This window comes from Telmatherina bonti (assembly GCF_933228915.1).
Source record: "Telmatherina bonti genome assembly, chromosome: 14".
Taxonomy (NCBI): domain Eukaryota; kingdom Metazoa; phylum Chordata; class Actinopteri; order Atheriniformes; family Telmatherinidae; genus Telmatherina; species Telmatherina bonti.
The window spans coordinates 4,819,919-4,844,160 of NC_136612.1; the positions used below are offsets into that span (position 1 = coordinate 4,819,919).

The 24,242-nt window shown below is 45.5% G+C and overlaps 1 protein-coding gene across 1 annotated transcript in view; it reads right to left on the reverse strand.

Moving 5' to 3' along the window:
* Window positions 1-22,928, reverse strand: part of LOC306765241 (proline-rich protein 12-like) — a gene marked incomplete at both ends in the record, with an annotated part of 489,381 nt that extends 466,453 nt beyond the window's left edge. The window contains 1 exon segment of the mRNA XM_079252643.1: window positions 22,846-22,928. Coding sequence (XP_079108769.1) covers window positions 22,846-22,928 — 83 coding nt within the window.
* Window positions 22,929-24,242: the final 1,314 nt, after the last annotated feature.

Genomic DNA, 24,242 nt, shown 5'->3' on the forward strand with positions numbered 1-24,242 from the left:
AGGTGTGTTTCAGGTGTGTTTGCTGCGTTTGTGGTGTGTTTGGTGCCTTCAGGTGTGTTTGGTGCGTTTCAGGTGTGTTTGGTGTGTTTCAGGTGTGTTTGCTGCGTTTGTGGTGTGTTTGGTGCCTTCAGGTGTGTTTGGTGTGTTTCAGGTGTTTTTGGTGTGTTTCAGGTGTGTTTGGTGTGTTTCAGGTGTGTTTCAGGTGTGTTTGGTGCGTTTCAGGTATGTTTGGTGTGTTTCAGGTGTGTTAGGTGCCTTCAGGTGTGTTTGGTGCGTTTACGGTGTGTTTGGTGTGTTTCAGGTATGTTTGGGGTGTTTCAGGTGTGTTTGGTGCGTTTCAGGTGTGTTTGGTGTGTTTCAGATGTGTTTGGTGTGTTCGGGGTGTGTTTCAGGTGTGTTTGGTGTCTTTCAGATGTGTGTGGTATGTTTCAGGTGTGTTTGGTGTGTTTCAGGTGGGAATGGTGTGTTTCAGGTGTGTTTGGTGCCATCAGGTGTGTTTGGTGTGTTTCACGTGGGTTTGGTGTGTTTCAGGTGTGTTTGGTGCCTTCAAGTGTGTTTGGTGCGTTTCAGGTGTGTTTTGTGTGTTTCAGGTGTGTCTGGTGTGTTTCAGGTGTGTTTGGTGTGTTTCAGGTTTCTTTGGTGTCTTTCAGGTGTTTTTGGTGTGTTTCAGGTGTGTTTTGTGTGTTTCCGGTGTGTTTGGTGCCTTCAGGTGTGTTTGGTGCGTTTCAGGTTTGTTTGGTGTGTTTCAGGTGTGTTTCAGGTGTGTTTGGCGTGTTTCAGGTGTTTTTGGTGCGTTTCAGGTGTGTTTGGCGTGTTTGAGGTGTGTTTGGTGCGTTTCAGGTGGGTTTGGTGTGTTTCAGGTGTGTTTGGTGCCATCAGGTGTGTTTGGTGCGTTTCAGGTGGGTTTGGTGTGTTTCACGTGGGTTTGGTGCCTTCAGGTGTGTTTGGTGTGTTTCAGGTTTGTTTGGTGTGTTTCAGATGTGTTTGGCGTGTTTCAGGTGTGTTTGGTGCGTGTCAGGTGTGTTTCAGGTGTGTTTGGTGCGTATCAGGTGTGTTTTGTGTGTTTCAGGTGTGTTTGGTGTGTTTCAGGTGTGTCTGGTGTGTTTCGGGTGTGTTTAGTGTGTTTCAGGTGTGTTTGGTGCGTGTCAGGTGTGTTTCAGGTGTGTTTGGTGCGTATCAGGTGTGTTTGGTGTGTTTCAGGTGGGTTTGGTTTGTTTCAGGTGTGTTAGGTGTGTTTCAGGTGTGTTTGGTGCCTTCAGGTGTGTTTGGTGCCTTTAGGTGTGTTTTGTGCATTTCCGGTGTGTTTGTTGTGTTTGGGGTGTGTTTGGTGCGTTTCAGGTGTGTTTCAGGTGTGTTTGGGGTGTGTTTGGTGCGTTTCAGGTGTGTTTTGTGTGTTTCAGGTGTGTTTGGTGCCTTCAGGAATGTTTGGTGTATTTCAGATGTGTTTGGTGCGTTTCAGGTGTTGTTGGTGTGTTTGGGGTGTGTTTGGTGTGTTTCAGGTGTGTTTGGTGTATTTCAGGTGTGTTAGGTGTGTCTCAGGTGGGTTTGGTGTGTTTCAGGTGTCTTAGGTGTGTTTCAGGTGTGTTTGGTTCCTTCAGGTGTGTTTGGTGCGTTTAAGGTGTGTTTGGTGTGTTTCAGGTGTGTCTGGTATGTTTCAGGTGTGTTTGGTGTGTTTTAGATGTGTTTGGTGTGTTTCAGGTGTGTTTCAGGTGTGTTTGGTGTGTTTCAGGTGTCTTTCAGGTGTGTTTGGTGTGTTTAGGGTGTGTTTCAGGTGTGTTTCGGATGTGTTTGGTATGTTTCAGGTGTGTTTGGTGTCTTTCAGGCATTTCTGGTGCGTTTCAGTTGTGTTTGCTGCGTTTCAGGTGTGTTTGGTGTGTTTCAAGTGTGTTTGGTGCGTTTCAGGCGTTTTTGGTGTGTTTGGGGTGTTTCAGGTGTGTTTCAGGTGTGTTTCAGGTGTGTTTTGTGTATTTCAGGTGTGTTAGGTGTGTCTCAGGTGTGTTTGGTGCGTTTCACGTGTGTTTCAGGTGTGTTTTGTGTATTTCAGGTGTGTTAGGTGTGTCTCAGGTGTGTTTGGTGCGTTTAAGGTGTGTTTGCTGATTTTGGGGTGTGTTTGGTGTGTTTCAGGTGTGTTTGGTGCATTTCAGGTGTGTTAGGTGTGTTTCAGGTGTATTTGGTGTGTTTGGGGTGTGTTTGGTGTGTTTCAGGTGTGTTAGGTGTGTCTCAGATGTGTTTGGTGCGTTTCAGGTGTATTTGGTGTGTTTGGGGTGTGTTTGGTGTGTTTCAGGTGTGTTTGGTGCATTTCAGGTGTGTTAGGTGTGTTTCAGGTGTGTTTGGTGCATTTCAGGTGTGTTAGGTGTGTTTCAGGTGTGTTAGGTGTCCTTCAGGTGTCTTTGGTGTGTTTCAGATGTGTTAGGTGTCCTTCAGGTGTCTTTGGCGTGTTTCAGGTGTGTTTTAGGTGTATTTGGTGTGTTTCAGGTGTGTCTGGTATGTTTCAGGTGTGTTTGGTATGTTTCAGGTGTGTTTGGTGCGTTTCAGGTGTGTCTGGTATGTTTCAGGTGTCTTTTTTGCGTTTCAGGTGTGTTTAAGGTGTATTTGGTGTGTTTCAGGTGTGTCTGGTATGTTTCAGGTGTTTTTGGTGCCTTCAAGTATGTTTGGTGTGTTTCAGGTGTGTTTGGTGTGTTTCAGGTGGGTTTGGTTTGTTTCAGGTGTGTTAGGTGCGTTTCAGCTGTGTTTCAGGTGTGTTTGGTGCCTTCAGGTGTGTTTTGTACATTTCCGGTGTGTTTGTTGTGTTTCAGGTGTGTTTCAGGTGTGTTTGGTGCGTTTCAGGTGTGTTTGGTGTATTTCAGGTGTGTTTGGTGCCTTCGGGTGTGTTTGGTGCATTTCAGGTGTGTTTGGTGCATTTCAGGTGTGTTTGGTGCGTTTCAGGTGTGTTTGGTGCATTTCAGGTGTGTTTGGTGCCTTCAGGAATGTTTGGTGTGTTTCAGGTGTGTTTGGTGTGTTTCAGATGTGTTTGGTGCGTTTCAGGTGTTTTTGGTGTGTTTGGGGTGTGTTTGGTGTGTTTTAGGTGTGTTTGGTGTATTTCAGGTGTGTAAGGTGTGTCTCAGGTGGGTTTGGTGTGTTTCAGGTGTGTTTGGTTCCTTCAGGTGTGTTGGGTGCGTTTCAGGTATGTTAGGTGTGTTTCAGGTGTGTTTGGTGCGTATCAGCTGTGTTTGGTGTGTTTCAGGTGGGTTTGGTTTGTTTCAGGTGTGTTAGGTGGGTTTCAGCTGTGTTTCAGGTGTGTTTGGTGCCTTTAGGTGTGTTTTGTGCATTTCCAGTGTGTTTGTTGTGTTTGGGGTGTGTTTGGTGGGTTTCAGGTGTGTTTGGTGCGTTTCAGGTGTTTTTGGTGTGTTTGGGGTGTGTTTGGTGTGTTTCAGGTGTGTTTCAGGTGTGTTTGGTGCGTTTCAGGTGTGTTTGGTGTGTTTCAGGTGTGTTTGGTGCCTTCAGGTGTGTTTGGTGCATTTCAGGTGTGTTTGGTGTGTTTCAGGTGTGTTTGGTGTGTTTCAGATGTGTTTGGTGCGTTTCAGGTGTGTTTCAGGTGTGTTTGGTGCCTTTAGGTGTGTTTTGTGCATTTCCAGTGTGTTTGTTGTGTTTGGGGTGTGTTTGGTGTGTTTCAGATGTGTTTGGTGCGTTTCAGGTGTGTTTGGTGTGTTTCAGGTGTGTTTGGTGCCTTCAGGTGTGTTTCAGGTGTGTTTCAGGTGTGTTTGGTGCGTTTCAGGTGTGTTTTGTGTGTTTCAGGTGTGTTTGGTGCCTTCAGGTGTGTTTCAGGTGTGTTTCAGGTGTGTTTGGTGCGTTTCAGGTGTGTTTTGTGTGTTTCAGGTGTGTTTGGTGCCTTCAGGAATGTTTGGTGTGTTTCAGGTGTGTTTGGTGTGTTTGAGATGTGTTTGGTGCGTTTCAGGTGTTTTTGGTGTGTTTCAGGTGTGTTTGGTGTATTTCAGGTGTGTTAGGTGTGTCTCAGGTGGGTTTGGTGTGTTTCAGGTGTGTTTGGTTCCTTCAGGTGTGTTTGGTGCGTTTAAGGTGTGTTTGGTGTGTTTCAGGTGTGTCTGGTATGTTTCAGGTGTGTTTGGTGTGTTTTAGGTGTGTTTGTTGCGTTTTAGATGTGTTTGGTGCGTTTCAGGTGTGTTTCAGGTGTGTTTGGTGTGTTTAGGGTGTGTTTCAGGTGTGTTTCGGATGTGTTTGGTATGTTTCAGGTGTGTTTGGTGTCTTTCAGGTATTTCTGGTGCGTTTCAGGTGTGTTTGCTGCGTTTCAGGTGTGTTTGGTGTGTTTCAAGTGTGTTTGGTGCGTTTCAGGCGTTTTTGGTGTGTTTGGGGTGTTTCAGGTGTGTTTCAGGTGTGTTTTGTGTATTTCAGGTGTGTTAGGTGTTTCTCAGGTGTGTTTGGTGCGTTTCACGTGTGTTTCAGGTGTGTTTTGTGTATTTCAGGTGTGTTAGGTGTGTCTCAGGTGTGTTTGGTGCGTTTCAGGTGTGTTTGCTGATTTTGGGGTGTGTTTGGTGTGTTTCAGGTGTGTTTGGTGCATTTCAGGTGTGTTAGGTGTGTTTCAGGTGTGTCTGGTATGTTTCAGGTGTGTTTGGTGCGTTTCAGGTGTGTTTGGTGCCTTCAGGTGTGTTTGGTGTGTTTCAGGTGTGTTTGCTGCGTTTGTGGTGTGTTTGGTGCCTTCAGGTGTGTTTGGTGCGTTTCAGGTGTGTTTGGTGTGTTTCAGGTGTGTTTGCTGCGTTTGTGGTGTGTTTGGTGCCTTCAGGTGTGTTTGGTGTGTTTCAGGTGTTTTTGGTGTGTTTCAGGTGTGTTTGGTGTGTTTCAGGTGTGTTTCAGGTGTGTTTGGTGCGTTTCAGGTATGTTTGGTGTGTTTCAGGTGTGTTAGGTGCCTTCAGGTGTGTTTGGTGCGTTTACGGTGTGTTTGGTGTGTTTCAGGTATGTTTGGGGTGTTTCAGGTGTGTTTGGTGCCTTCAGGTGTGTTTGGTGTGTTTCAGGTGTGTTTGGTGTGTTTCAGGTGTGTCTGGTGTGTTTCAGGTGTGTTTGGTGTCTTTCAGGTGTGTCTGGTATGTTTCAGGTGTGTTTGGTGTCTTTCAGGTGTGTCTGGTATGTTTCACGTGTGTTTGGTGTGTTTCAGGTGTGTTTGGTGTGTTTTAGATGTGTTTGTTGCGTTTCAGATGTGTTTGGTGCGTTTAAGGTGTGTTTGGTGTGTTTCAGGTGTGTTTGGTGTGTTTGGGGTGTGTTTCAGGTGTGTTTCGGGTGTGTTTGGTATGTTTCAGGTTTGTTTGGTGTCTTTCAGGTGTTTTTGGTGTGTTTCAGGTGTGTCTGGTGTGTTTCAGGTGTGTTTGGTGTGTTTCAGGTGTGTTTTGTGTGTTTCAGGTGTGTTTGGTGCCTTCAGGTGTGTTTGGGGTGTGTTTCAGGTGTGTTTCGGGTGTGTTTGGTACACACTCAAAAATAGAGGTACCAGCTTGTACCTAAAAAGGTACAAATGCTTGTCGCTGGGGGTGTACTCTTTTGAGAGACATTTCTGTACCCTTCAGTTCTGATCTATTTTTGTACCTTATCAAGTTCAACCTCACCTTATCAAGTCATGTTTCCACAGCATTAGGCCTGGTCCATGCAATTTAGCAATATTATCTTATCTTTAATCTAGAAATAATCTTCAAAAACTCAAAATACTGACCAGACATACACTTAGTTTGCAGCATCTGACCTTCATTGTCTGGTGTAGTAAATGACTGTTAAGTAGTACTACTGTCATCACTCAACTCTGCTCTAGTTTGTAACATTACAGCCATTAACATTACATTTTTCAATGCTGCAGGTTCCCTTATGATCGAAATGGTACAAAGTTGTACTTTATGTCACTTTGAACCCTTTTTCGTACTCTGAAGGTGTGCTTCTGGTCTCTTAAAGACCAGTGTTGTACTTTTGAGAGAACATGTCTTTAAAATGTACCTATAGGTACAGAAATGTCCTGATCTTGTACCTCTATTTTTGAGAGTGTATGTTTCAGGTGTGTTTGGTGTGTTTCAGGTGTTTTTGGTGCGTTTCAGGTGTGTTTGGCGTGTTTGAGGTGTGTTTGGTGCATTTCAGGTGTGTTTGGTGTGTTTCAGGTGTGTTTGGTGTGTTTCAGATGTGTTTGGTGCGTTTCAGGTGTGTTTCAGGTGTGTTTCAGGTGTGTTTGGTGCCTTTAGGTGTGTTTTGTGCATTTCCAGTGTGTTTGTTGTGTTTGGGGTGTGTTTGGTGTGTTTCAGATGTGTTTGGTGCGTTTCAGGTGTGTTTGGTGTGTTTCAGGTGTGTTTGGTGCCTTCAGGTGTGTTTCAGGTGTGTTTCAGGTGTGTTTGGTGCGTTTCAGGTGTGTTTTGTGTGTTTCAGGTGTGTTTGGTGCCTTCAGGAATGTTTGGTGTGTTTCAGGTGTGTTTGGTGTGTTTGAGATGTGTTTGGTGCGTTTCAGGTGTTTTTGGTGTGTTTCAGGTGTGTTTGGTGTATTTCAGGTGTGTTAGGTGTGTCTCAGGTGTGTTTGGTGTGTTTCAGGTGTGTTTGGTTCCTTCAGGTGTGTTTGGTGCGTTTAAGGTGTGTTTGGTGTGTTTCAGGTGTGTCTGGTATGTTTCAGGTGTGTTTGGTGTGTTTTAGGTGTGTTTGTTGCGTTTTAGATGTGTTTGGTGCGTTTCAGGTGTGTTTCAGGTGTGTTTGGTGTGTTTAGGGTGTGTTTCAGGTGTGTTTCGGATGTGTTTGGTATGTTTCAGGTGTGTTTGGTGTCTTTCAGGTATTTCTGGTGCGTTTCAGGTGTGTTTGCTGCGTTTCAGGTGTGTTTGGTGTGTTTCAAGTGTGTTTGGTGCGTTTCAGGCGTTTTTGGTGTGTTTGGGGTGTTTCAGGTGTGTTTCAGGTGTGTTTTGTGTATTTCAGGTGTGTTAGGTGTGTCTCAGGTGTGTTTGGTGCGTTTCACGTGTGTTTCAGGTGTGTTTTGTGTATTTCAGGTGTGTTAGGTGTGTCTCAGGTGTGTTTGGTGCGTTTAAGGTGTGTTTGCTGATTTTGGGGTGTGTTTGGTGTGTTTCAGGTGTGTTTGGTGCATTTCAGGTGTGTTAGGTGTGTTTCAGGTGTGTCTGGTATGTTTCAGGTGTGTTTGGTGCGTTTCAGGTGTGTTTGGTGCCTTCAGGTGTGTTTGGTGTGTTTCAGGTGTGTTTGCTGCGTTTGTGGTGTGTTTGGTGCCTTCAGGTGTGTTTGGTGCGTTTCAGGTGTGTTTGGTGTGTTTCAGGTGTGTTTGCTGCGTTTGTGGTGTGTTTGGTGCCTTCAGGTGTGTTTGGTGTGTTTCAGGTGTTTTTGGTGTGTTTCAGGTGTGTTTGGTGTGTTTCAGGTGTGTTTCAGGTGTGTTTGGTGCGTTTCAGGTATGTTTGGTGTGTTTCAGGTGTGTTAGGTGCCTTCAGGTGTGTTTGGTGCGTTTAAGGTGTGTTTGGTGTGTTTCAGGTATGTTTGGGGTGTTTCAGGTGTGTTTGGTGCCTTCAGGTGTGTTTGGTGTGTTTCAGGTGTGTTTGGTGTGTTTCAGGTGTGTCTGGTGTGTTTCGGGTTTGTTTGGTGTGTTTCAGATGTGTTTAGTGTGTTTCAGGTGTGTTTGGTGCCTTCAGGTGTGTTTGGTGTGTTTCAGGTGTGTTTGGTGTGTTTCGGGTTTGTTTGGTGTGTTTCAGATGTGTTTAGTGTGTTTCAGGTGTGTTTGGTGCCTTCAGGTGTGTTTTGTGTGTTTCAGGTGTGTCTGGTGTGTTTCAGGTGTGTTTAGTGTGTTTCAGATGTGTTTGGTGCGTTTCAGGTATGTTTCAGGTGTGTTTGGTGCGTATCAGGTGTGTTTGGTGTGTTTCAGGTGGGTTTGGTGCCTTTAGGTGTGTTTTGTGCATTTCCGGTGTGTTTGGTGTGTTTCAGGTGTGTTTGGTGCGTTTCAGGTGTGTTTGGTGCATTTCAGGTGTGTTTGGTGCCTTCAGGTGTGTTTGGTGCATTTCAGGTGTGTTTGGTGTGTTTCAGGTGTGTTTGGTGCGTTTCAGGTGTGTTTTGTGTGTTTCAGGTGTGTTTGGTGCCTTCAGGAATGTTTGGTGTGTTTCAGGTGTGTTTGGTGTGTTTGAGATGTGTTTGGTGTGTTTCAGGTGTTTTTGGTGTGTTTCAGGTGTGTTTGGTGTATTTCAGGTGTGTTAGGTGTGTCTCAGGTGGGTTTGGTGTGTTTCAGGTGTGTTTGGTTCCTTCAGGTGTGTTTGGTGCGTTTAAGGTGTGTTTGGTGTGTTTCAGGTGTGTCTGGTATGTTTCAGGTGTGTTTGGTGTGTTTTAGATGTGTTTGGTGTGTTTCAGGTGTGTTTCAGGTGTGTTTGGTGTGTTTCAGGTGTGTTTCAGGTGTGTTTGGTGTGTTTAGGGTGTGTTTCAGGTGTGTTTCAGGTGTTTCAGGTGTTTCAGGTGTGTTTCAGGTGTGTTTGGTGTGTTTCAAGTGTGTTTAGTGTTTTTCAGGTGTGTTTGGTGTGTGTCAGGTGTTTCAGGTGTGTTTCAGGTGTTTCAGGTGTGTTTCAGGTGTGTTTGGTGCCGTCAGGTATGTTTGTTGTGTTACAGGTGTTTTTGTTGTGTTTGGTGTGTTTCAGGTGTGTTTGGTGTGTTTCAGGTGTGTTTGGTGCGTTTCAGGTGTGTTTGGTGTGTTTCAGGTATGTTTGGTGTGTTTCAGGTGTGTTTCCGGTGTGTTTGGCGGCTTCAGGTGTGTTTGGTGTGTTTCAGGTGTGTTTGGTGTGTTTCAGGTGCACTGGGTGTGTTTCAGGTGTGTTTGGTCCGTTTCAGGTAGTTTTGGTGTGTTTCAGGTGTGTTTGGTGTTTTTCAGGTGTGTTTGGTGTGTTTCAGGTGTGTTTGGTGTGTTTCAGGTTTATTTGGTGTTTAAGGTGTGTTTCACGTTTGTGGTTCGTTCCAGGTGTGTTTGTTGGCTTCAGGTGTGTTTAGTGGCCTCAGGTGTGTTTGGTGTGTTTCAGGTGTGTTTAGTGTGTTTCAGGTGTGTTTGGTAGCTTCAGGTGTGTTTGGTGTGTTTCAGGTGTGTTTGGTGTGTTTCAGGTGGGTTTGGTAGCTTCAGGTGTATTAGGTGTGTTTCAGGTATGTTTGGTGTGTGTCAGGTGTGTTTGCTGCGTTTGTGGTGTGTTTGGTGCCTTCAGGTATGTTTGGTGTGTGTCAGGTGTGTTTTGTGTGTTTGGTGCCGTCAGGTATGTTTGTTGTGTTTCAGGTGTTTTTGTTGTGTTTCAGGTGTGTTTGGTGTGTTTCAGGTGTGTTTGGTGTGTTTCAGGTGTGTTTGGTGCGTTTCAGGTGTGTTTGGTGTGTTTCAGGTGTGTTTGGTGTGTGTCAGGTGTTTCAGGTGTTTCAGGTGTGTTTCAGGTGTGTTTGGTGCCGTCAGGTATGTTTGTTGTGTTTCAGGTGTTTTTGTTGTGTTTGGTGTGTTTCAGGTGTGTTTGGTGTGTTTCAGGTGTGTTTGGTGCGTTTCAGGTGTGTTTGGTGTGTTTCAGGTATGTTTGGTGTGTGGCAGGTGTTTCAGGTGTGTTTAAGGTGTTTCAGGTTTGTTTGGTGTGTTTCAGGTGTGTTTGGTGTGTTTCAGGTGTGTTTCAGGTGTTTTTGGTGTGGTTCAGGTGTATTAGGTGTGTTTGGTGTGTTTCAGGTGTATTTGGTGTGTTTCAGGTGTATTAGGTGTGTTTGGTTTGTTTCAGGTGTGTTTCATGTGTTTCAGGTGTGTTTCATGTGTTTCAGGTGTGTTTGGTGTGTTTCAGGTGTGTTTCAGGTGTGTTTGGCAGCTTCAGGTGTGTTTGGTGTGTTTCAGGTGTGTTTGGTGCGTTTCAGGTGTGTTTAGTGTGTTTCAGGTGTGTTTGGTGTGTGTCAGGTGTTTCAGGTGTGTTTCAGGTGTTTCAGGTGTTTCAGGTGTGTTTCAGGTGTGTTTGGTGTGTTTCAAGTGTGTTTAGTGTTTTTCAGGTGTGTCTGGTGTGTGTCAGGTGTTTCAGGTGTGTTTCAGGTGTTTCAGGTGTTTCAGGTGTGTTTCAGGTGTGTTTGGTGCCGTCAGGTATGTTTGTTGTGTTTCAGGTGTTTTTGTTGTGTTTGGTGTGTTTCAGGTGTGTTTGGTGTGTTTCAGGTGTGTTTGGTGCGTTTCAGGTGTGTTTGGTGTGTTTCAGGTATGTTTGGTGTGTTTCAGGTGTGTTTCCGGTGTGTTTGGCGGCTTCAGGTGTGTTTGGTGTGTTTCAGGTGTGTTTCAGGTGTGTTTGGTGTGTTTCAGGTGCACTGGGTGTGTTTCAGGTGTGTTTGGTCCATTTCAGGTAGTTTTGGTGTGTTTCAGGTGTGTTTGGTGTTTTTCAGGTGTGTTTGGTGTGTTTCAGGTGTGTTTGGTGTGTTTCAGGTTTATTTGGTGTTTTAGGTGTGTTTCACGTTTGTGGTTCGTTCCAGGTGTGTTTGTTGGCTTCAGGTGTGTTTAGTGGCTTCAGGTGTGTTTGGTGTGTTTCAGGTGTGTTTAGTGTGTTTCAGGTGTGTTTGGTAGCTTCAGGTGTGTTTGGTGTGTTTCAGGTGTGTTTGGTGTGTTTCAGGTGTGTTTGGTGTGTTTCAGGTATGTTTGGTGTGTGTCAGGTGTGTTTGCTGATTTTGTGGTGTGTTTGGTGTGTTTACAGTGTGTTTGGTGCCTTCAGGTATGTTTTGTGTGTCAGGTGTGTTTGGAGTGTTTCAGGTGTGTTTGGTGTGTTTCAGGTGTGTTTCAGGTGTGTTTGCTAGCTTCAGGTACATTAGGTGTGTTTCAGGTGTGTTTGGTGTTTTTCAGGTGTTTCAGGTGTTTCAGGTGTTTCAGGTGTATTAGGTGTGTTTGGTGTGTTTCAGGTGTATTTGGTGTGTTTTAGGTGTGTTTCAGGTTTGTGGTTCGTTCCAGGTGTGTTTGGTGGCTTCTGGTGTGTTTGGTGTGTGTCAGGTGTGTTTGCTGCGTTTGTGGTGTGTTTGGTGCCTTCAGGTATGTTTGGTGTGTGTCAGGTGTGTTTCAGGTGTGTTTGGTGCCGTCAGGTATGTTTGTTGTGTTTCAGGTGTTTTTGTTGTGTTTCAGGTGTGTTTGGTGTGTTTCAGGTGTGTTTGGTGCGTTTCAGGTGTGTTTAGTGTGTTTCAGGTGTGTTTGGTGTGTGTCAGGTGTTTCAGGTGTTTCAGGTGTTTCAGGTGTGTTTCAGGTGTGTTTGGTGCCGTCAGGTATGTTTGTTGTGTTTCAGGTGTTTTTGTTGTGTTTGGTGTGTTTCAGGTGTGTTTGGTGTGTTTCAGGTGTGTTTGGTGCATTTCAGGTGTGTTTGGTGTGTTTCAGGTATGTTTGGTGTGTGTCAGGTGTTTCAGGTGTGTTTCAGGTGTTTCAGGTGTTTCAGGTGTGTTTCAGGTTTGTTTGGTGTGTTTCAGGTGTGTTTGGTGTGTTTCAGGTGTTTTTGGTGTGGTTCAGGTGTATTAGGTGTGTTTGGAGTGTTTCAGGTGTATTTGGTGTGTTTCAGGTGTATTAGGTGTGTTTGGTTTGTTTCAGGTGTGTTTCATGTGTTTCAGGTGTGTTTCATGTGTTTCAGGTGTGTTTGGTGTGTTTCAGGTGTGTTTGGCAGCTTCAGGTGTGTTTGGTGTGTTTCAGGTGTGTTTGGTGCGTTTCAAGTGTGTTTAGTGTTTTTCAGGTGTGTTTGGTGTGTGTCTGGTGTTTCAGGTGTGTTTCAGGTGTTTCAGGTGTTTCAGGTGTGTTTCAGGTGTGTTTGGTGCCGTCAGGTATGTTTGTTGTGTTTCAGGTGTTTTTGTTGTGTTTCAGGTGTGTTTTGTGTGTTTCAGGTGTGTTTGGTGTGTTTCAGGTGTGTTTGGTGCGTTTCAGGTGTGTTTAGTGTGTTTCAGGTGTGTTTGGTGTGTTTCATGTGTTTCAGGTGTGTTTCAGGTGTTTCAGGTGTGTTTCAGGTGTGTTTGGTGCCGTCAGGTATGTTTGTTGTGTTTCAGGTGTTTTTGTTGTGTTTGGTGTGTTTCAGGTGTGTTTGGTGTGTTTCAGGTGTGTTTGGTGCGTTTCAGGTGTGTTTGGTGTGTTTCAGGTATGTTTGGTGTGTGTCAGGTGTTTCAGGTGTGTTTCAGGTGTTTCAGGTGTGTTTCAGGTGTGTTTGGTGTGTTTCAGGTGTGTTTGGTGTGTTTCAGGTGTGTTTCAGGTGTTTTTGGTGTGGTTCAGGTGTATTAGGTGTGTTTGGTGTGTTTCAGGTGTATTTGGTGTGTTTCAGGTGTATTTGGTGTGTTTGGTTTGTTTCAGGTGTGTTTCATGTGTTTCAGGTGTGTTTCATGTGTTTCAGGTGTGTTTGGTGTGTTTCAGGTGTGTTTGGCAGCTTCAGGTGTGTTTGGTGTGTTTCAGGTGTGTTTGGTGCGTTTCAGGTGTGTTTAGTGTGTTTCAGGTGTGTTTGGTGTGTGTCAGGTGTTTCAGGTGTGTTTCAGGTGTTTCAGGTGTTTCAGGTGTGTTTCAGGTGTGTTTGGTGCCGTCAGGTATGTTTGTTGTGTTTCAGGTGTTTTTGTTGTGTTTGGTGTGTTTCAGGTGTGTTTGGTGCGTTTCAGGTGTGTTTGGTGTGTTTCAGGTATGTTTGGTGTGTGTCAGGTGTTTCAGGTGTGTTTCAGGTGTTTCAGGTGTGTTTCAGGTTTGTTTGGTGTGGTTCAGGTGTATTAGGTGTGTTTGGTGTGTTTCAGGTGTATTAGGTGTATTTGGTTTGTTTCAGGTGTCTTTCATGTGTTTCAGGTGTGTTTGTTGTGTTTCAGGTATGTTTGGTGTGTGTCAGGTGTTTCAGGTGTGTTTCAGGTGTTTCAGGTGTTTTAGGTGTGTTACAGGTGTGTTTGGTGTGGTTCAGGTGTATTAGGTGTGTTTGGTGTGTTTCAGGTGTATTTGGTGTGTTTCAGGTGTATTAGGTGTGTTTGGTTTGTTTCAGGTGTGTTTCATGTGTTTCAGGTGTGTTTCATGTGTTTCAGGTGTGTTTGGTGTGTTTCAGGTGTGTTTCAGGTGTGTTTGGCAGCTTCAGGTGTGTTTGGTGTGTGTCAGGTGTGTTTGCTGCGTTTGTGGTGTGTTTGGTGCCTTCAGGTATGTTTGTTGTGTTTCAGGTATGTTTGGTGTGTTTCAGGTGTTTCAGGTGTGTTTGGTGTGTTTCAGGTGTGTTTGGTGTGTTTCAGGTGTATTAGGTGTGTTTCAGGTGTGTTTGGTGTGTTTCAGGTGTGTTTGGTGTGTTTCAGGTGTGTTTGGTGTGTTTCGGGTGTATTAGGTGTGTTTGGTGTGTTTCAGGTGTTTTTGGTGTGTTTCAGGTGTGTTTCAGGTGTGTTTGGTGTGTTTCAGGTGTGTTTGGTGTGTTTCAGGTGTTTCAGGTGTGTTTCAGGTGTGTTTGGTGTGTTTCAGGTGTTTTTGGTGTGTTTCAGGTGTATTAGGTGTGTTTGGTGTGTTTCAGGTGTTTTTGGTGTGTTTCAGGTGTGTTTGGTGTGTTTCAGGTGTGTTTGGTGTGTTTCAGGTATGTTTGGTGTGTTTCAGGTGTTTCAGGTGTATTAGGTGTGTTTGGTGTGTTTCAGGTGTGTTTGGTGTGTTTCAGGTGTATTAGGTGTGTTTGGTGTGTTTCAGGTGTATTTTGTGTGTTTGGTTTGTTTCAGGTGTGTTTGGTTTGTTTCAGGTGTATTTGGTGTGTTTGGTTTGTTTCAGGTGTGTTTGGTGTGTTTCAGGTGTATTAGGTGTGTTTGGTGTGTTTCAGGTGTGTTTGGTGTGTTTGGTTTGTTTCAGGTGTGTTTGGTGTGTTTCAAGTGTGTTTGGTGTGTTTCAGGTATGTTTGGTGTGTGTCAGGTGTGTTTGGTGTGTTTCAGGTGTGTTTGGTGTGTTTCAGGTGCCTTCAGGTATGTTTTGTGTGTGTCAGGTGTGTTTGGAGTGTTTCAGGTGTGTTTCAGGTGTGTTTGCTAGCTTCAGGTATATTAGGTGTGTTTCAGGTGTGTTTGGTGTGTTTCAGGTGTGTTTGGTGTTTTTCAGGTGTTTCAGGTGTATTAGGTGTTTTTGGTGTGGTTCAGGTGTATTAGGTGTGTTTGGTGTGTTTCAGGTGTATTTGGTGTGTTTCAGGTGTATTAGGTGTGTTTGGTTTGTTTCAGGTGTGTTTCATGTGTTTCAGGTGTGTTTCATGTGTTTCAGGTGTGTTTGGTGTGTTTCAGGTGTGTTTCAGGTGTGTTTGGCAGCTTCAGGTGTGTTTGGTGTGTTTCAGGTGTGTTTGGTGCGTTTCAGGTGTGTTTAGTGTGTTTCAGGTGTGTTTGGTGTGTGTCAGGTGTTTCAGGTGTGTTTCAGGTGTTTCAGGTGTTTCAGGTGTGTTTCAGGTGTGTTTGGTGTGTTTCAAGTGTGTTTAGTGTTTTTCAGGTGTGTCTGGTGTGTGTCAGGTGTTTCAGGTGTGTTTCAGGTGTTTCAGGTGTTTCAGGTGTGTTTCAGGTGTGTTTGGTGCCGTCAGGTATGTTTGTTGTGTTTCAGGTGTTTTTGTTGTGTTTGGTGTGTTTCAGGTGTGTTTGGTGTGTTTCAGGTGTGTTTGGTGCGTTTCAGGTGTGTTTGGTGTGTTTCAGGTATGTTTGGTGTGTTTCAGGTGTGTTTCCGGTGTGTTTGGCGGCTTCAGGTGTGTTTGGTGTGTTTCAGGTGTGTTTCAGGTGTGTTTGGTGTGTTTCAGGTGCACTGGGTGTGTTTCAGGTGTGTTTGGTCCATTTCAGGTAGTTTTGGTGTGTTTCAGGTGTGTTTGGTGTTTTTCAGGTGTGTTTGGTGTGTTTCAGGTGTGTTTGGTGTGTTTCAGGTTTATTTGGTGTTTTAGGTGTGTTTCACGTTTGTGGTTCGTTCCAGGTGTGTTTGTTGGCTTCAGGTGTGTTTAGTGGCTTCAGGTGTGTTTGGTGTGTTTCAGGTGTGTTTAGTGTGTTTCAGGTGTGTTTGGTAGCTTCAGGTGTGTTTGGTGTGTTTCAGGTGTGTTTGGTGTGTTTCAGGTGTGTTTGGTGTGTTTCAGGTATGTTTGGTGTGTGTCAGGTGTGTTTGCTGATTTTGTGGTGTGTTTGGTGTGTTTACAGTGTGTTTGGTGCCTTCAGGTATGTTTTGTGTGTCAGGTGTGTTTGGAGTGTTTCAGGTGTGTTTGGTGTGTTTCAGGTGTGTTTCAGGTGTGTTTGCTAGCTTCAGGTACATTAGGTGTGTTTCAGGTGTGTTTGGTGTTTTTCAGGTGTTTCAGGTGTTTCAGGTGTTTCAGGTGTATTAGGTGTGTTTGGTGTGTTTCAGGTGTATTTGGTGTGTTTTAGGTGTGTTTCAGGTTTGTGGTTCGTTCCAGGTGTGTTTGGTGGCTTCTGGTGTGTTTGGTGTGTGTCAGGTGTGTTTGCTGCGTTTGTGGTGTGTTTGGTGCCTTCAGGTATGTTTGGTGTGTGTCAGGTGTGTTTCAGGTGTGTTTGGTGCCGTCAGGTATGTTTGTTGTGTTTCAGGTGTTTTTGTTGTGTTTCAGGTGTGTTTGGTGTGTTTCAGGTGTGTTTGGTGCGTTTCAGGTGTGTTTAGTGTGTTTCAGGTGTGTTTGGTGTGTGTCAGGTGTTTCAGGTGTTTCAGGTGTTTCAGGTGTGTTTCAGGTGTGTTTGGTGCCGTCAGGTATGTTTGTTGTGTTTCAGGTGTTTTTGTTGTGTTTGGTGTGTTTCAGGTGTGTTTGGTGTGTTTCAGGTGTGTTTGGTGCATTTCAGGTGTGTTTGGTGTGTTTCAGGTATGTTTGGTGTGTGTCAGGTGTTTCAGGTGTGTTTCAGGTGTTTCAGGTGTTTCAGGTGTGTTTCAGGTTTGTTTGGTGTGTTTCAGGTGTGTTTGGTGTGTTTCAGGTGTGTTTCAGGTGTTTTTGGTGTGGTTCAGGTGTATTAGGTGTGTTTGGAGTGTTTCAGGTGTATTTGGTGTGTTTCAGGTGTATTAGGTGTGTTTGGTTTGTTTCAGGTGTGTTTCATGTGTTTCAGGTGTGTTTCATGTGTTTCAGGTGTGTTTGGTGTGTTTCAGGTGTGTTTGGCAGCTTCAGGTGTGTTTGGTGTGTTTCAGGTGTGTTTGGTGCGTTTCAAGTGTGTTTAGTGTTTTTCAGGTGTGTTTGGTGTGTGTCTGGTGTTTCAGGTGTGTTTCAGGTGTTTCAGGTGTTTCAGGTGTGTTTCAGGTGTGTTTGGTGCCGTCAGGTATGTTTGTTGTGTTTCAGGTGTTTTTGTTGTGTTTCAGGTGTGTTTGGTGTGTTTCAGGTGTGTTTGGTGTGTTTCAGGTGTGTTTGGTGCGTTTCAGGTGTGTTTAGTGTGTTTCAGGTGTGTTTGGTGTGTTTCATGTGTTTCAGGTGTGTTTCAGGTGTTTCAGGTGTGTTTCAGGTGTGTTTGGTGCCGTCAGGTATGTTTGTTGTGTTTCAGGTGTTTTTGTTGTGTTTGGTGTGTTTCAGGTGTGTTTGGTGTGTTTCAGGTGTGTTTGGTGCGTTTCAGGTGTGTTTGGTGTGTTTCAGGTATGTTTGGTGTGTGTCAGGTGTTTCAGGTGTGTTTCAGGTGTTTCAGGTGTGTTTCAGGTGTGTTTGGTGTGTTTCAGGTGTGTTTGGTGTGTTTCAGGTGTGTTTCAGGTGTTTTTGGTGTGGTTCAGGTGTATTAGGTGTGTTTGGTGTGTTTCAGGTGTATTTGGTGTGTTTCAGGTGTATTTGGTGTGTTTGGTTTGTTTCAGGTGTGTTTCATGTGTTTCAGGTGTGTTTCATGTGTTTCAGGTGTGTTTGGTGTGTTTCAGGTGTGTTTGGCAGCTTCAGGTGTGTTTGGTGTGTTTCAGGTGTGTTTGGTGCGTTTCAGGTGTGTTTAGTGTGTTTCAGGTGTGTTTGGTGTGTGTCAGGTGTTTCAGGTGTGTTTCAGGTGTTTCAGGTGTTTCAGGTGTGTTTCAGGTGTGTTTGGTGCCGTCAGGTATGTTTGTTGTGTTTCAGGTGTTTTTGTTGTGTTTGGTGTGTTTCAGGTGTGTTTGGTGCGTTTCAGGTGTGTTTGGTGTGTTTCAGGTATGTTTGGTGTGTGTCAGGTGTTTCAGGTGTGTTTCAGGTGTTTCAGGTGTGTTTCAGGTTTGTTTGGTGTGGTTCAGGTGTATTAGGTGTGTTTGGTGTGTTTCAGGTGTATTAGGTGTATTTGGTTTGTTTCAGGTGTCTTTCATGTGTTTCAGGTGTGTTTGTTGTGTTTCAGGTATGTTTGGTGTGTGTCAGGTGTTTCAGGTGTGTTTCAGGTGTTTCAGGTGTTTTAGGTGTGTTACAGGTGTGTTTGGTGTGGTTCAGGTGTATTAGGTGTGTTTGGTGTGTTTCAGGTGTATTTGGTGTGTTTCAGGTGTATTAGGTGTGTTTGGTTTGTTTCAGGTGTGTTTCATGTGTTTCAGGTGTGTTTCATGTGTTTCAGGTGTGTTTGGTGTGTTTCAGGTGTGTTTCAGGTGTGTTTGGCAGCTTCAGGTGTGTTTGGTGTGTGTCAGGTGTGTTTGCTGCGTTTGTGGTGTGTTTGGTGCCTTCAGGTATGTTTGTTGTGTTTCAGGTATGTTTGGTGTGTTTCAGGTGTTTCAGGTGTGTTTGGTGTGTTTCAGGTGTGTTTGGTGTGTTTCAGGTGTATTAGGTGTGTTTCAGGTGTGTTTGGTGTGTTTCAGGTGTGTTTGGTGTGTTTCAGGTGTGTTTGGTGTGTTTCGGGTGTATTAGGTGTGTTTGGTGTGTTTCAGGTGTTTTTGGTGTGTTTCAGGTGTGTTTCAGGTGTGTTTGGTGTGTTTCAGGTGTGTTTGGTGTGTTTCAGGTGTTTCAGGTGTGTTTCAGGTGTGTTTGGTGTGTTTCAGGTGTTTTTGGTGTGTTTCAGGTGTATTAGGTGTGTTTCAGGTGTGTTTCAGGTGTTTTTGGTGTGTTTCAGGTGTGTTTGGTGTGTTTCAGGTGTGTTTGGTGTGTTTCAGGTATGTTTGGTGTGTTTCAGGTGTTTCAGGTGTATTAGGTGTGTTTGGTGTGTTTCAGGTGTGTTTGGTGTGTTTCAGGTGTATTAGGTGTGTTTGGTGTGTTTCAGGTGTATTTTGTGTGTTTGGTTTGTTTCAGGTGTGTTTGGTTTGTTTCAGGTGTATTTGGTGTGTTTGGTTTGTTTCAGGTGTGTTTGGTGTGTTTCAGGTGTATTAGGTGTGTTTGGTGTGTTTCAGGTGTGTTTGGTGTGTTTGGTTTGTTTCAGGTGTGTTTGGTGTGTTTCAGGTGTGTTTGGTGTGTTTCAGGTATGTTTGGTGTGTGTCAGGTGTGTTTGGTGTGTTTCAGGTGTGTTTGGTGTGTTTCAGGTGCCTTCAGGTATGTTTTGTGTGTGTCAGGTGTGTTTGGAGTGTTTCAGGTGTGTTTCAGGTGTGTTTGCTAGCTTCAGGTATATTAGGTGTGTTTCAGGTGTGTTTGGTGTGTTTCAGGTGTGTTTGGTGTTTTTCAGGTGTTTCAGGTGTATTAGGTGTGTTTGGTGTGTTTCAGGTGTATTTGGTGTGTTTTAGGTGTGTTTCAGGTTTGTGGTTCGTTCCAGGTGTGTTTGGTGGCTTCTGGTGTGTTTGGTGTGTGTCAGGTGTGTTTGCTGCGTTTGTGGTGTGTTTGGTGCTTTCAGGTATGTTTGGTGTGTGTCAGGTGTGTTTCAGGTGTGTTTGGTGCCGTCAGGTATGTTTGTTGTGTTTCAGGTGTTTTTGTTGTGTTTCAGGTGTGTTTGGTGTGTTTCAGGTGTGTTTGGTGCGTTTCAGGTGTGTTTAGTGTGTTTCAGGTGTGTTTGGTGTGTGTCAGGTGTTTCAGGTGTGTTTCAGGTGTTTCAGGTGTGTTTCAGGTTTGTTTGGTGTGTTTCAGGTGTGTTTGGTGTGTTTCAGGTGTGTTTCAGGTGTTTTTGGTGTGGTTCAGGTGTATTAGGTGTGTTTGGTGTGTTTCAGGTGTGTTTCAGGTGTGTTTGGTGCCGTCAGGTATGTTTGTTGTGTTTCAGGTGTTTTTGTTGTGTTTCAGGTGTGTTTGGTGTGTTTCAGGTGTGTTTGGTGTGTTTCAGGTGTGTTTGGTGCGTTTCAGGTGTGTTTAGTGTGTTTCAGGTGTGTTTGGTGTGTGTCAGTTGGTTCAGGTGTGTTTCAGGTGTTTCAGGTGTTTCAGGTGTGTTTCAGGTGTGTTTGGTGCCGTCAGGTATGTTTGTTGTGTTTCAGGTGTTTTTGTTGTGTTTGGTGTGTTTCAGGTGTGTTTGGTGTGTTTCAGGTGTGTTTGGTGCGTTTCAGGTGTGTTTGGTGCGTTTCAGGTGTGTTTGGTGTGTTTCAGGTATGTTTGGTGTGTGTCAGGTGTTTCAGGTGTGTTTCAGGTGTTTCAGGTGTGTTTCAGGTTTGTTTGGTGTGTTTCAGGTGTGTTTGGTGTGTTTCAGGTGTGTTTCAGGTGTTTTTGGTTTGGGTCAGGTGTATTAGGTGTGTTTGGTGTGTTTCAGGTGTATTTGGTGTGTTTCAGGTGTATTAGGTGTGTTTGGTTTGTTTCAGGTGTGTTTCATGTGTTTCAGGTGTGTTTCATGTGTTTCAGGTGTGTTTGGTGTGTTTCAGGTGTTTGGCAGCTTCAGGTGTGTTTGGTGCGTTTCAGGTGTGTTTAGTGTGTTTCAGGTGTGTTTGGTGTGTGTCAGGTGTTTCAGGTGTGTTTCAGGTGTTTCAGGTGTTTCAGGTGTGTTTCAGGTGTGTTTGGTGCCGTCAGGTATGTTTGTTGTGTTTCAGGTGTTTTTGTTGTGTTTGGTGTGTTTCAGGTGTGTTTGGTGTGTTTCAGGCGTGTTTGGTGCGTTTCAGGTGTGTTTCAGGTGTGTTTGGCAGCTTCAGGTGTGTTTGGTGTGTGTCAGGTGTGTTTGCTGCGTTTGTGGTGTGTTTGGTGCCTTCAGGTATGTTTGTTGTGTTTCAGGTATGTTTGGTGTGTTTCAGGTGTTTCAGGTGTGTTTCAGGTGTGTTTGGTGTGTTTCAGGTGTGTTTGGTGTGTTTCAGGTGTATTAGGTGTGTTTCAGGTGTGTTTGGTGTGTTTCAGGTGTGTTTGGTGTGTTTCAGGTGTGTTTGGTGTGTTTCAGGTGTGTTTGGTGTGTTTCGGGTGTATTAGGTGTGTTTGGTGTGTTTCAGGTGTTTTTGGTGTGTTTCAGGTGTTTCAGGTGTGTTTCAGGTGTGTTTGGTGTGTTTCAGGTGTGTTTGGTGTGTTTCAGGTGTTTCAGGTGTGTTTCAGGTGTGTTTGGTGTGTTTCAGGTATGTTTGGTGTGTTTCAGGTGTATTAGGTGTGTTTGGTGTGTTTCAGGTGTTTTTGGTGTGTTTCAGGTGTGTTTGGTGTGTTTCAGGTGTGTTAGGTGTGTTTCAGGTATGTTTGGTGTGTTTCAGGTGTTTCAGGTGTATTAGGTGTGTTTGGTGTGTTTCAGGTGTGTTTGGTGTGTTTCAGGTGTATTAGGTGTGTTTGGTGTGTTTCAGGTGTATTTTGTGTGTTTGGTTTGTTTCAGGTGTGTTTGGTTTGTTTCAGGTGTGTTTGGTGTGTTTCAGGTGTATTAGGTGTGTTTGGTGTGTTTCAGGTGTGTTTGGTGTGTTTGGTTTGTTTCAGGTGTGTTTGGTGTGTTTCAGGTGTGTTTGGTGTGTTTGGTTTGTTTCAGGTGTGTTTGGTGTGTTTCAGGTGTATTAGGTGTGTTTGGTGTGTTTCAGGTGTGTTTGGTGTGTTTCAGGTGTATTTGGTGTGTTTGGTTTGTTTCAGGTGTGTTTGGTGTGTTTCAGGTGTATTTGGTGTGTTTGGTTTGTTTCAGGTGTGTTTGGTGTGTTTCAGGTGTATTAGGTGTGTTTGGTGTGTTTCAGGTGTGTTTGGTGTGTTTGGTTTGTTTCAGGTGTGTTTGGTGTGTTTCAGGTGTGTTTGGTGTGTGTCAGGTGTGTTTGGTGTGTTTCAGGTGTGTTTGGTGTGTTTCGGGTGCCTTCAGGTATGTTTTGTGTGTGTCAGGTGTGTTTGGAGTGTTTCAGGTGTGTTTCAGGTGTGTTTGCTAGCTTCAGGTATATTAGGTGTGTTTCAGGTGTGTTTGGTGTGTTTCAGGTGTATTAGGTGTGTTTGGTGTGTTTCAGGTGTATTTGGTGTGTTTTAGGTGTGTTTCAGGTTTGTGGTTCGTTCCAGGTGTGTTTGGTGGCTTCTGGTGTGTTTGGTGTGTGTCAGGTGTGTTTGCTGCGTTTGTGGTGTGTTTGGTGCTTTCAGGTATGTTTGGTGTGTGTCAGGTGTGTTTCAGGTGTGTTTGGTGCCGTCAGGTATGTTTGTTGTGTTTCAGGTGTTTTTGTTGTGTTTCAGGTGTGTTTGGTGTGTTTCAGGTGTGTTTGGTGCGTTTCAGGTGTGTTTAGTGTGTTTCAGGTGTGTTTGGTGTGTGTCAGGTGTTTCAGGTGTGTTTCAGGTGTTTCAGGTGTGTTTCAGGTTTGTTTGGTGTGTTTCAGGTGTGTTTGGTGTGTTTCAGGTGTGTTTCAGGTGTTTTTGGTGTGGTTCAGGTGTATTAGGTGTGTTTGGTGTGTTTCAGGTGTGTTTCAGGTGTGTTTGGTGCCGTCAGGTATGTTTGTTGTGTTTCAGGTGTTTTTGTTGTGTTTGGTGTGTTTCAGGTGTGTTTGGTGTGTTTCAGGTGTATTAGGTGTGTTTCAGGTGTGTTTGGTGTGTTTCGGGTGTATTAGGTGTGTTTGGTGTGTTTCAGGTGTTTTTGGTGTGTTTCAGGTGTTTCAGGTGTGTTTCAGGTGTGTTTGGTGTGTTTCAGGTGTGTTTGGTGTGTTTCAGGTGTGTTTCAGGTGTGTTTGGTGTGTTTCAGGTGTATTAGGTGTGTTTGGTGTGTTTCAGGTGTTTTTGGTGTGTTTCAGGTGTGTTTGGTGTGTTTCAGGTGTGTTTGGTGTGTTTCAGGTATGTTTGGTGTGTTTCAGGTGTGTTTGGTGTGTTTGGTTTGTTTCAGGTGTGTTTGGTGTGTTTCAGGAGTGTTTGCTGCGTTTGTGGTGTGTTTCAGGTGTCCTGTGCATAAGCAGCTTCTTCAGGTCTACTCCACGCGGACTCTGACTGCTGCGGTTGCCAGGGAGACCGCTCAGGTGGAGGGAAGCTAGGCGGCTTGTTAACTTTAGCAGGACTTCACGCCGCGCTTCCCCGTGACATCTGACAGCACATGCACGCGCGGATGTGAACTGATGTGCGGATCTCCCATCAAGCCTTTCCGGCTGTTGGGAAACGTCTGACAGCTGCGTGGAAACACCGGGTTCTGTTCACTTAAACCAGTCCGAGCAGAAACACGCGACCCGGAACCGCTGTTCCGCCGTGAACCTGATCAGACGGAACCGGTGATAGCGTGCGCGCCGTTAGCGGTCACGTGATATTACTGTAAAGTAATGTTTACTAATGAGGGGGATTGTCACCTGGCTCTCTATTCACACACCTGGTTCCACGACCAGCCGAACCGCGGGTCCACTCCGCGTGGACGCGTCTATAACGTGCCAGTCCTGGAACATGCGCGCGCGGAGAGGAGCTGCAGACATTTTTCTTCCAGTTTGACGGAATGTTTCTGTCTTTGTCACACAGCAGATGCAGAAGAACCGGCAGTCCCGAGTCCAGGAGAGTCCAGGACCAGCAGGGACGAAGCTCCTTCTGAGGGCTCCAGTGACGGAACCTCATATTTACTGGAATTAGTCCCGTCCTCCGCCGCCCCCACCCCCTAACCCTCTCCTCCATCTCCCATCACCTTTCCTTAGAGGACCCCCCCCCCCCCGCATGAAAATACGGCTCTACCTGAGCCTGGTGGCCACGAAGCGGCACCGTGCAGCCTGCCGGGTTCCAGCAGCACCGTGCCGTGCCGTGCCGTGCGTGACATTGTTCCAGCCCGGCTGGGTACCCCGCTCTGGCCGCCTACCTTGCTTTTGGGGGTCTGTCGTAAGTCCATCCCGTTCCAGCCCCCAGATCTCCAAATCCTGCAGCGGGATAATTCCTCTCCATGAAAGAAAGGCTGGATGAAGCTGGGCAGATAGAGAGGAGGGGGGAGGGGAGGGAGGAACGTCCTCTCTGCGCGCTTCTGTTTATTTCTCTGCTGATGAGCCTGGAGACTCGGAGGAATGGGGAGGAGAAGCCGGGGGAGGCGGGGGGAGTCACAGCAGCCAGGAGCACCTCCTCCACCTCCTCCTCTCTGTCTATTGTCTCCGGTGATGAGCTGGTGGTCCTCCGGACCGACGGCGCGCGAGGTTCCGCTCGCAGAGCCGGGTTCGGGTCGGTCCAGCTGCAGCGCTGCTGCTGCAACATGTCGAGCTGTTCCAGCTCATTTTGTTCACATGACGCCATTTTTCAGTCAGGACTGTTCTCCTCCGTTCCTCTCAAACACAGTGTCACTTTCCCCGCGTGTCTGTCCACGCAGCTTCGTGGAGGATCATACAGAAAGCTGTTTAATGAACCAGCTGCATGCAGGCGAGTTACAGAACATGAAACAACGTTTACCAGCTTTATTATGAATTAATTCCAGTCAGACTCGTGGTTTTAATGTTTCTCTGCTCAGTGGGAGAAGGTCCGCACATGTGACACTGTGGAAGTTCACTCAGAAAAACTTGTGTTTATTTCTCTTCTTTAATGATCCCAGCCATGGCAGAGCTGCTGGTGGACAACATGTGCAGAAACATCCTCCTCCCGGTGGCTTCCGCAGCAACCAGCTCGCATTAAAGGAGAGAAACAATCCAGCAACTGTTGTGCTTTATGAATACAATCTTATAAAAGTTCCCTCAAACCATCTGAGTGTTTATGTGTTGGGAGGTGTCCCTGCCGTCTCCCGGGTCTGCTGGTTGGATGATGGTGCACCCCTGCAATCAGACAGACGCCTTTAGAACAGAGATTTCTGTGAGAAAAGCTGCTGCTGTGAAACAACCTGCGCTACAAGCAGGACCAGGACTTCATCCAGCGGGACGCTGGTCCTTCTGCAGCTAACAGGTTTGGAAAGCTGACACTTCATTTACAAACAGTTCGGGATGATAAACACCGTGAAGACTGAATGTGAAGCTCCTGTTTACCCTGAATAAGGTGGAGGTGGGGCGTCATGGGGTCCACAGTGGGTCAGAGCGTCGTTGTAGCTGGGGGGAGCAATGATCCCGGACAGAGGCACCACCTCTGGGGCCGAAGGACCGTCTCCTGCCATCCTCACCGGAACTCTGAATGAACACAAGTTTAGTTTCAGCATCTCTGCATGAAAACATGTGGGAGCCTAGCGGTCCGGAGGACAGAGGTGTTATAACAGCGTTATTAACGACAATGCAGCGTGTTATTACACTG